At 42.7% G+C, this 12,269-nt stretch overlaps 1 protein-coding gene across 12 annotated transcripts in view; it reads right to left on the bottom strand.

The window, feature by feature from the left end:
* The window catches only part of LOC139115260 (uncharacterized), a 74,520-nt gene extending 62,516 nt beyond the window's left edge, over positions 1 to 12,004 (bottom strand). For 7 of the 12 annotated variants that reach the window (XM_070677249.1, XM_070677254.1, XM_070677252.1 and 4 more), the window contains exon 1: positions 9,909 to 12,004. In XM_070677249.1, coding sequence (XP_070533350.1) covers positions 9,909 to 11,768 — 1,860 coding nt within the window. In that variant the 5' untranslated portion in view covers positions 11,769 to 12,004. The remainder of the gene's footprint in view (positions 1 to 9,908) is intronic. The other 5 variants (XM_070677248.1, XM_070677244.1, XM_070677247.1 and 2 more) reach the window with 1 other exon arrangement.
* Positions 12,005 to 12,269: the final 265 nt, after the last annotated feature.

Raw genomic sequence — 12,269 nt, 5'->3', positions numbered from 1 at the left:
GCACACACGTTTCCAATATCGTCTCCAGAGTTCAAGGATCCAACAAGCTTAGTTCATATGCTTGGGAGACCGCAAACCGTGTGCGGTAAATGTGACCGGAAATGCGTAATATTTTGGTTGAACGCGGAACGGGGCACCAAATCTGACGGCCTGTTTACTCACCAACGTTGAAACCAAATTTAGCGGAGGAAAAAAATCAATAAGCAAATGTCAACAGCCCAAAATAGAAAAAACGAGATATTGTAATTTGTTTGACAGGAAATGAATAATAGCAGAGCGGAAAATAGCAAAGATTTTGGACTGACGCGAGGCGTTCAAAACAGAGTTGATTGACAAATTTTATTAACACATCTATTAAAATATATTATTAATGCATTAAATTTTTTAAAATATTTTTTGAAACATTGGTACACTGCGACATAAATCCGTGATATATGAATCTTTTAAAGGTGAATCCAAAAGTAATTCGGAGCACATGTGAGTTATGGCCCGCAAAGCTACTAGAATATTGTTGTATGGATACACCGGCCCGAAGGCAGAATAAACATGTCGACGATTAAATGCCTTTGATTGAAGGAGGCTTTTAGCGTGTAAGTGTACGAGTCGTGAAAGGTTATTTCTTGAAGCCTGCCCGCCGATGACGCGAAACCACTCCCGAGAAAGGTGCCATAAAATCAGATACAACTTTTTCATACCTATTGCGCGCACTTCGTTGCCTGGTTACAACATACCGACATTGTCAAGACACCCGAGATCAATTTTCGCTCACAAAGGTAGAAGCGGCTCTTCAACCGGGCATATTTTATTCAAACAACCATAAAACTACGGACCCAATTCTTGAGAATCTCGATACACGTTTCCGCTACACCGTCGTAAATTACTTTACTCTTTCGCTAAACCATAGAAACGCTGAATGAATGCACCGGCCAAATGACACTGCAACGTTGGCGTACAGTCTCCAAATGACACAAACCCACGTGGTGGTTTAGTGATGGCCTGATCATCCATCATCAAAATTTTTGTATAGACAAACAACAGCGACTAACTTCACCCAGGCTGAATTTGGTAGTGTCTAAGTTAGGTTGACAGCCTTATTCTTATCATCAATATTCCTTTATATATCATTTTGTTGGGAATATCTCTCTCTCTCTCTCTCTCTCTCTCTCTCTCTCTCTCTCTCTCTCTCTCTCTCTCTCTCTGCAAGAGCAACTAATCTAAGCGGTGCTCGTAGTGGTTTGGAAAAATAAAATAAGTTACTGATATTCCAGTGTGTCATCATCACATGACTTGACGGTCATCTTATTTTTCATGTCGCTCGGTCAGAGTCGTTCAGTAACAGCTGTGCCGACAACCGATGCCAATGAAAACTCGGCAATTCTTTTGCCTCATAGCGTGTGAGGTGCCAAACTTCTTATTGAAGCATGGATTACAAATGGGGGCATGTCGGGAATGTATTATTCCGCTGCTGGCTTTGAACTAGGAGTGGTTCGTTGCGTCTAGAATGTATCTCTGATTGATTGAGTACATGTTTCTCTTTCCTTCTGAATTTTATCTCTGTTCACGGGTGGATTGAATATTTTAATTGTGCAGATTTCAATAATAGGACATAACAGAAAGACATAAATTAATGTTATGATAGAACGTTTGTTGTTGAATAAAAATGAGCTTTATATCATTGTGATTAATAAAACCATCCCGTTTCTGTTGGATTTTCACACTGCTTCTCATTGTCTCCCCTTTCAATACCTTGCTTAAGTTCGCGAATTCTTTCCTCCACAATCCCTACACGAATTTTGCGGCGAGCGAACCATTCAACTGCCCAGGATCGGGCTACATGGACGATCTGCCCGAGGAGGCATCATTTGACAGGCCAGTCACGGATAACTGCGTTTGACTGTCCACCTTTCCAGCGCATTTAGTCGAGACACGGACAGATCGATATGTATTGTGGACAAAGAACATATGTAAAGTCAGAGGTCATGTGCATAACTGAGTGACAATATTCGGAACCCCTGGCAACGAGAGGGAACGGGTCACAGTATCTGGTCAATATATTACAAAATGGAGCGTATACGTTTCGCTATTGATGGACTTTGCATCACGGTGTAAGAGAGTATTCATGTACCTGTCTCCATATCTTTTTTTCACGAAAAAAAATGTAGGTCATCGCGTCAGCGTCATCTGACACTAACTGCATGCAATGAACTCAAGAGTATTTGCTTGTTGATTTCACGCTGTCATAAATTATAACTGTAAAAAATGACATCTGACCAAGCAATAAGTCCTCCATTCGGATAACGCCCTGCCCTTCAATCAATGTGATTTCGAGTTTAGGGCAATCGTACGTCGACACTCTGCTCCTGCAAAAAAAACACAGAACTATGACGTCACGTTATTACGTTGAATACTTTATCACATACATCGAATTCCTTTGATAGAACTTAGTTTATTTTCTCTCGCATACACACTCCAGTTGTGACGTCTTTCACCTCCAACGCTGACTGTGTCTTCGTTTTTATTTTGGGATGAAAGTGTTGATGAGACAGCGCGTCCCTTCTGTCTGCGCGGTAACGAATGTCGAACATATTGTCACAAAACAGCTTGCGATAATGAATCATCTTCAGTATTTGTTTGGATGTAAGATGCTCGAGAGGATAGTGATGGCAAAAGAGAAAACAGTGAGTCGGATGCACAGCCATTTCAACGATAGCCGCAGAAAATATTCAGCAACACAACAAACTGACTCTAAACATAAAAATTCCCGTACCATATAATCTATGGTTTTGTTTACATGACGCCAGTACCATCGAATATTCCAAATTACCTTTCGGCGTAAACAAACGACTAATTTCGTTCATTCCTGATAACAAATACGTCCTATTACACAGAGAAAACTCCAATTGGCCAAGATTCATTTCCACCAGGCGTGCTTCGTACATCATAAATCTTACACGAGAGATGATCTTTATGGGTATGCAGTGAGAAGACTCATATATCTATCACTGTGGTATAGTTTTTTCATAATCATTTAAAATTGTCAAAGGCGTCGTTTGTGGATCCATTTACGTATGCACTTCAGTTGGTCCTCATGTTCAACACGTCTTCGGGACGTGTTATTTCGGGCAATTAAATGTTTTATGTTGTCTTAATTCATCATTCACAGTCAACAAGTCACCGAGACGCTAGAGGCTCTGTTCTTGGGTGAAACTTTTCGATGTATTTTCATTCTGAGTGTAGAACACAGCGTCTTTTTCTTCACCGATAGACATGTCGAAATGCAGAGAGTTCACCTTTTCACTGACTATGCGTCTGTAACGCCCGATGGTATTGGTGGAGTGACAAGTGGATATTCAGCCGAAACTGGAACACACATATCAAAACATTGTTGCACACTTTGGGGGAAATAACAGGAAAGTTACCGATCTTATTGGGTAATATTTTATCACAACTTACAGCCATCGTTCTTTCACCTTCAACGATTCACCGTAGACGAACAATCTTGTGCCATCGGAGATTCGCAAAAGTAATCGAAAAAAGATACGCGATATCAGGGATTCTGTCAGAAAAATCCAAAGGTCACGCGATTTTTGTAAGATTTCACGACAAATTGGAATTGGAAACACAATGATAGGCTCACGGGAGTCTGAAATCGGAGAAGGCATCAGAAAAAAGCAAAACAACATTTTACAAAGGACTCTGCAAGGTGGTTGCCCATGAAAATGGCTGCAGAGAAAAACAGCATGTATTATTGTCCAGCAAGAATTCAATACGAGTAATTTGATAGAGTGTCCAAATCTCACAGGCGTGAACTTGACCCTACATTCGACTGACCGTTCTATTCTTAAGGTCAAGAGGTCAAGCTGCAACGCACCATTATCGGACAACAATATTGTTATCAGATTTTGTCATCGAACAGCCATATTTCACCAGAGCAGTTTTTGGTGCACATTATTCGTCAACGTCGTTATATCTTCGTCGATCTACTGAGGATGTCACTGTTTGTATTTTAAAAGGGAAACCACAGCGTCACGTGTTTGAATAATGTAGGCAATGGCCTGAAAAGTATCGGCAAATGGAGGCAGTCATATTTGTACTTATGTTATCGGTGTACAGGATTTGGGTTGGTTCTGAGAAACGCATTTTACATCAAAATTCTCGACAGACTCCGATGAAGTTCTCGGTACATTTGTGACCTTGACCTAACCTAAGAGATATATGTTACAGGCCCCACTTTAAGTACGATATGTTTCGCTCTTGCACTGGCATGAGGCGCGTGACTCAGATCGTTTTGCCATCATGTAGTCCGACTGCACTGGGATTTCCGAGCCAGTCTCCAACATCATTAAACTTGCATCGTTCCCTTCATTTCTAATATCCGGAAAGTTCTCCCGGGGATCAGAAGTAGCAGAGCGTGCTTTCGATGCTTGCAAGCATCCAGCAGTAGAATTTAAGGAGATTCTCCTTTAAGCGTTGGAAATTTAAAGCTTGGGAATGCGTTGAAGTTCGAACTGCTTAAACGTTTGACTAAGTTCTAACAGAGGCCTGCAGGTCACACACCTCCACACAGGCCCTGTGCCGTTCATGTTCGCCACAGCCAAAATCCCACGTTTATACGAAGCCTATTCTTTGAGAGAACGCATCCAATCGATGGGAAGCGTTTTGCATAATTTGCCGTGATATTGGAATTTTAAATTGAAACCGGACCATACGCACATCTGCTGAATTGAACGTAGTTAGCTGTTTTCTGCATCAACTGACGGCAGTTTATGACACAGCTGGTATTTATGAATGCAACCAACGGGCATTGTGCACGTTTCAATGGAAGGCACCAAATGTCCTTTCAGGACATGCATGAACATGGAAACCTATTAGCGCCGGAAATGGAAACGCGGGGAGAGAAAGCATGGGGAGGGGCTACCAACTCATCCTCCTGAGGACGATTTAGATACTTGCCACCTCCTCCCCCACCCTCTCTCTCTCTATCTCTCTAGTATGATGTTGGATCTCATCCTAACCCCTGTTTAGCACCACTCGTATTATACGAGTGCTTACACATTTATATGCCTAACCTCTCCTGACTGACCTTGCCAATGGACTCCCGGCAACTATGTCACTTTCCATAACGCAATCACGAAAACAGTCTTACCTAAAAATTACGAAATTGAGAAAAGTTTGACAGTTCGGGCCGAGCGCAAGTAGTTATAATTATTAGAATGGTGTATACTCGATTGTTTACATGTACCTTAGAGAAGGCTGACAAGATAGGCAAATACATATCATGGTGAAATGTTTTCACATTTGTCACTTGTCCTGTGACTCGGCTATGCTCGAGTGGCAATGATCTTCTAGCTCTGCTCACACCGAACAACACGCCGAGTGTTTATTCATTGAAAATAGGCCACGTAGAGAAACACGACTGTTTTTTTAACGGTGGAGGTTGAGCGATAATCCTTGTTTTCAAACACGACCAGAGACGGCTGGTAACCTTTGAACTAGAGTGTACAGACAACAATGTCAACCAATGTTACAGGTCGCACAATAAAATCCACTCAAAATATATGCCAAAGAGTTGAGTACGCGGCCTAAGTTTTCCCAATAAAAGAATCGATTCGGTCTAAATCACAACCTACACACTCAGATAAGAACGCAAATATACCTTTAAATGTTGGTTAAATATTTACAGCCGAGAGCGTTCACAATTTATTGGTACGGGCAGGCTATAGAACACATAAAATGGTGACCTAGGTCAGGTGAGGTTCTGACTGTGCGCCTGTGAATCAATCAAAACTCAATTTTGATTTAAGTTATGACGTGCTTGCATGTGTAAATAACGCATATCAATTTCACGATATGCTGAGACTCTTTAAGGCGATGTATATAATGAAATTACACTTTAACTCGGTGAGTTATCAATCACTGCTCCTCAAACCCAGGGAGTGACATCGCACTTCGCAGACGATGGTGGAGGCGGGAGAGAACTGATTGCGAAAAGCTGATTTTGACAATCTATCGCGATTGTCGCTCCGATCTTGCGAGATTCTAATCTTGAGACGGTGAATTGCACCTGGATGTAAAAAATAGATTTACATCCATGATTGCACTTGCCGTTAAAGCACCATTAGACGCTTATCCGATTATATTAGGCGTGCATGACGTAACATCACAGCAGAGCCCTCTTCCGGGCTGATTGCTCGTACCGGACGACGCAGTTTGTTGCCGTGAAATGAATTCTAGTCCGGACAAGCACTGGGATTTTAACAATAACATTGGAAATTATACTGGTGTATTGACAGGCTGAAAACGAAGAATTTGAAACGAATAAGAGAGTAGAAGAGAACCTGCATTTACAAAAATAACGAAATAATGGACAAATATCAAAGCATGGAGGTAGCCATGATCAAAGTTAAAGATGAGGGAATTTTGCCATTTTCTATTTTTCTCGTTCAAGCGTTGATTTTGGAACATAATCAATTGGTAGTATTTTTGATCGATTGAATACTTCTTTTTTATGAACATAATGTTGAATTCCTGATCCGAGTTTCTCAGATGGCACCTGTAATGGCAAATATCTCAATTACAAATAAAATAGCGAGGAATCTACTCAGGAGGGGATGATTAACCTGTGAATGTGTAGGCCTACATGTTGTTTACTATATGGAGCGTGACGTGAACGATGCTTCCATCAAACATGTATCCCAATTATGAAATGAAATTAAATTCCAAACTTAATTTTTGCGGCCTATCTGGCCAGACTATGATCGAATCATGTTCGACACTGTACAACACTCGATATCAAGGTGTTTCAGTGAGTCGGGTCACATTATATAGCTTGCTCTACATCAATGAAATACTGGAAGACACATCCAAGCCCTGAGCGTGGCATATAGCGTGGCAAAGCCTACATCGTGTGGGTCCGTCTCTATGGCTTGCAGAGTGACAGCGTGTTGTTTCTCTGTTGTTTTGAATTTTCAACAGGGTGATCCCGATCACTCTCATCAAAAGCTACTAGCGTCAGATCCAATCTTTACTGCGGCAGGCATAGATCTATGACAACATGGCGGTTGTATTTCATAGTAACAGCAGCGGAGGGCAATTGAATAAACCACGTGTACACAATGCTGACTATTATGACGGTCGTTAAAGTGTTTAAGAAAATCGATCGCTAGGTTGGCTAGAACTGCCGTGTTTCTATTATTTTCGATCTTGCTAGAATCCGATCGCTACGAATATCTAATAATGTCGCGTAGGCGGTCGAATATTAAGTGACGTCATAGAAGTTCAACAACAGCGAGGTTATCGAATTTCATGTGATACCTTAAAAATATGCTCCACGTATTGCTAAGGTTACCGGCGTTTTACAATGATTTCACCGCTGATAATAACAGCATTAATGCCTCATGTTTGAAAATTAAAACCACGGAAACACCGAGCTACGGGAACTTTTAGTCTTTAATAATGCGTTTGAGAGTATTAAAAATAGGCTATTCAAATGTCGACAATGTGTAATCACCACCTGACCGCGTTCCTGAAAGGAAAATGAATGGACTGAACGCGAGTAATTAATGGCGATTTAAGCTGGCCCAGAGAGTTCGAGTAAATTTGCCTATTCACGGGAACGTGTTTGACAGTATATGAAATGCGATCGGTCTCCGAACACGCCAGGTGTAAACGATAGCCTTTGACCCCATTCAAAAGTGTTCTAGAGCATTTGAATTAAATGTACTGTTATGTAGCGTTATGACGCTAGTTCAGTCATTGGTCATAGCGTATGTGATATTCGGAAAAATAAGAAAAGCATAGATACACCGACTGAAATACGGTGGGTAAATTTGCACATATTATTGAAAACTGCATTTTGCAGGCCTACATCTCGTACATCAACATGGCAGACGGGTTAATTTCTCTCGAGCTACTACTCGTAATTATAAATAACACGAATTCCCAGAGTGTACATACTATATGCGGGGTACATCGAGGTGTATGGCCAACGACAACGTGCGACCTCTTGAAGGAACTCTTTTCGTTCTTGAAGTAAGACACCGAAATGGCTCATTAATCCTTGACAGATAAACTGTCAGACCAGAACAACAACAGTTTTACATGTGTAACGCCATTAACTATTTCTCAGCCACGCCTTCTCTTGGAAGGCTCGACCGCATAAGTTGACAGGCTATAGACAGACCCCTCTATCACTTCCATATCCCGGGTTTCATCTTGAATCTGACGAACGAGAATCCTCGACTTTCTCGCCTCTCCATACCCAACATAGATGCTTTATCGTGAATGAATATGTTTTGCTGCGAGGATAAAAGATAGGATGCAACTAAATGGCCTGTGAGATATCCCAGGGGTCAGATTGCGCCGTCACATGACTGTCACATGACTCCTGTAATCGAAGCTCCGAAGACATGTTCAGAACGGCACCAGAGATGGGCACAAGTTTTCGATTAACTTTGGTCAGCTCAACACTCCACAAACATAACAATTAACGTGATTGAAGTGATCTCTCCGATAGAAGTTGATAAGGTGATTTGACAAGAAGTGCGGAGGACAATAAACCCACAATGCAATCTAAAGAGCTACATTTCCTTAAAGTGTCAGCTTACTGAGTAAAACAAGTGATTAAGAAAAATTGAGGTGATAAAAACAATTCTGATCGAACCAGTGGAATGGACGAAATACAAACAACCTCCCAATTTTGTCAAGAAAACAAGCAACTCATTTCTCTAGCACACTAAAGCCTAGTCATCCGAAGCACTGTTTGGAAGGATACTTGTAAGAAATGACCATTTTCCAATTGTACATGTCGTCTGCGCAAAATTTTATGGCGCCATTTTCTACGATTGCGACCAAACGATAGTAAAGACGACTGTCTTTTTTGTCTGTTACTCAAAGAATGCTTTTTCCCCTGTAGATTTGTCTTGCCATGTAAAGAAACTTGTGATGTAATGTTACATGATGCTTTACTGGTTTTGTACACTGTAGTCATTATACATTTGGTGTTGGGCGTGAATCGCCGATGAATGAACACAAAGGCTCGGATTTATCACTACGTCGGCAGAGCATGTACGTGTTATAAACTGAAATGGGCTCAGGGCTGAGCTGGTTGTAACGCGTTCCCAAAAAGGAGATGACGATATACTGGAGAAATCTCTTAATTATAGCGTACAGCATCTTACCCCGGGAAGTATAAAATAGTTAATATATTCCTCTCAGACATCCGTTACGGTTTCGAAGCCATACACGGTACATGATTAATTGGCAAAACAAAAGCGTTAATTGGCTGCCCGTTAAAAATAGTCAGGCACTATAAGGTAATATATATCGTGGTAATGGGAAGTATGGCCTCCATACTGGTAGTTAGTGAGCGCGTTTCACAAGAGATATTCGAAGTGCAATGAAAGTGGTTGTCGGGGCTTTTTGTTAACGCAGACAACGAACGCCTACACTAGTCATGGTCATAAAATTCGCCGCATCATGAATAAGATATTACAGCTTGTGGCAATTTATAATTTGGCATAAATATATGCCGAGTGTCAAATAGGTATAGCTAAACTCGGGAGTGCTTTCTTTGACATCAGAGACAACAATTAGTCAACGTGTGAATGCCGATGGGTCATCTCATGTTACGAAAACAAACACTGGAGCAGGGAACGGAATTTATAATGGGGACTTCGTGAGAAAGGGTCGTTCAGCCGAGGGGAAGATTGAGCAGCGCAGGGCACTCCGAAGCGATAAATATTTGTAGATTCCTCGGAGTGCCGGTCATAAAATATAGCGACAGATGAAACCGGGCCAGAGCATCCAGGGTCAAGATATGGTCCCATGCTCCAGAAAAGTGGAAAGAAACGGTGACAACAGGTGACTTTTTTTGAAAGGCATCGATGTGGCGTAAAGTGATTATTTACCTCAATGCGAACTTTTTCAATTTCCCGCTTCATTTCCTTTCGTTGCTTCTCCGAATCGACCAGCTTTCGCCGGAGAAGCTGGTTTTCTTCCTCGATCCGACCGCGCTTCTCTTCCATGCTCTCAAGTTCAAGGTGGAGGCGTACGGACACATCTTTGGCAACCTTCAGCTCCTGCTGCATGTCATTCATAGCACCACTGCCGTTACCGTTGGGGAGTTTAGCACCACTTTGAGAGGACAACTTTTCGGCGAAAGACTTCTTCTCGCTCTCCAAATCGTCAATCCTCTTATCCGCCTTGCGAAGGCGATATTGCAAAACGCGACAATTCTTCGCGGCAGCATCAAGCTGCTTTTGTATTTCCCGAAATTCTTCAATTTCTCCTTCCCTGAATGTATCACGGACCTCGTCCATCTCTATTTGGATTTCTTCAAGTTCCGACTGAAGAGCTGCGTTCGCTTCTTTTAATGCATTGCACTCGGTTTCTGAGGCATCCAGTCTCTTTTTTAACTCGATGATAGCTTTTTGGGGATCTTGATTTCTGATGGAATCTGGCAGTTGGGACGCTTTTAGCTCTTTGTTTTCCTCCATCAGCAAATCTGCATCTTTTTCCATCTCATCTATCCTACTTTGAAGCGTGGTGACACGTGATTTCAACTGCTCCACTTCGGCTGTGTTGATCCTTTCAACGGGCTCGTTACCGGCTTTATCTGCTGCCGATTGCACTGCCTTTGGACTGACCGAGTCCGCAGAGCTAACCCCGGCTCCTGCGGGCACCGATTTGACCTGCGTGGCAGACGCTTCTTTGTTTGTCGTGGCATTTTTCGGGGTTGCTTTTTCAGCCGACTGTTCCTTCGCCGCGCCTGTACTAGTCCCGCTGGTTTGCTTTGATTGCTGCCTAGGCTTCGCGTTCTGCTGATCGACCGAATTATCCGCGGCTGGGTCACTGTCAGCTGCGTTCACTGCAGCGCCTGCCTTCTTGATTTTGGCACCCTTTTCGGCCATTGCTTCGCTGCTCGTCCCCACAGCAGGAGATGTGGTCACACTTGTACAGCCAGCCTTTTCGTTCGCTACACTGGTGTTCCCATTTGTAACTGTGTGCAGTCCCTCTTTCGCACCGAGGCTTCTACTCCGTACACGTTCCTGTTCCGATTCCTGACTTTGCTCAGCCTCTTTCTGAATAACTAATGAGTCTAGCGACTTATTAACATTCGCCGATTCGACCAATGAGCATTTAAGTTCTAAATTAGCTTGGCGCTCTTCGGGTAATGAAGTTGATCTATTATCTTTATCTATAGGAAGACATGATAAGTCCTCGTAAGTACTGTACACGGAAGAATCACCTTGGAACTGCACGTCAGGGTCGATGTCAAATTCATCGTCATCGAGAAGCTGGTCAAACCGCACTCGAAATCCGGCGATATCTCCTTTTCCGTCTATGGCTGGCGGTGTTCCCTGCCCATATTTCACATTCCGTGAATAGCTGTGCGAAGTCAATGACTTGCCTATGGCGGAATCATCCCGCCAGGTCGAAACGATGCGTCTCTCTGACCTCGTTGCGAAATCATGGTCGTCGAAAAATGGCGACCTACGGAGTTCCGTCGGCGACTGCCTTTGTCCCTGGTAGGACACACACTGCTTGGCTTGGTAGCGAGTCGACGTTGTGGTGACAACAGTGCCGGTTCGCTGAGATCTATCATCAATAGCCGACATTGACATCTTCGATACTGTCGATGTTGCCGATTGATATTGTCGCTGAGGAGAGTTTCGGTGGTCCGCCCTACCTCGGAAGCACGTTCCACATTTATCCACAATCTGTCCTTGGGCTTGGAAAGCGCGACAGCTGACTTTCGGATCGCTCATATTAGCGAGCGCCAACTCCTCATGAAAAATTATTTAAAACAAACCACAGAAAAGTCGTCGGTAACGACTCACTCGACGGTTAGAGGCATCCAAACGTAATGAAATAGTCCACATCCTATGTCGCAATTTTCCATATATAGTCGGCCTGCCATATGATATATTACCAGCTGCAGTATACGTAGTCGAAGCCTGCCGTGCTCAGATAAGCGGGTCTACCGTTTTCAGCGTGTGAGTACAGCACAATTGATCAGAGGCCCCAACTCATTGACAAATGTTATTTTAATATTCCAACAGGGGCCTTGTGTTAGGGCTTTCCCAGCATCACTATCTATCACGAGCTTCATCAACAGCAAAATATCTCACTTCCCTTCGATGGAAAACGGGACAAAGAAATTTGTTTTCATAATCTCGAGCACAGGACACATGACAAAAACACGCAATTTCGCAGGGATCGATTTTTTTCATAAATTTTCAGGAAACCATCCAAAATATTCGCGAACA

This window comes from Ptychodera flava, chromosome 17 (genome assembly GCF_041260155.1).
Source record: "Ptychodera flava strain L36383 chromosome 17, AS_Pfla_20210202, whole genome shotgun sequence".
NCBI classification, from domain to species: domain Eukaryota; kingdom Metazoa; phylum Hemichordata; class Enteropneusta; family Ptychoderidae; genus Ptychodera; species Ptychodera flava.
This window is presented reverse-complemented; position numbering and strand designations above follow the sequence as displayed.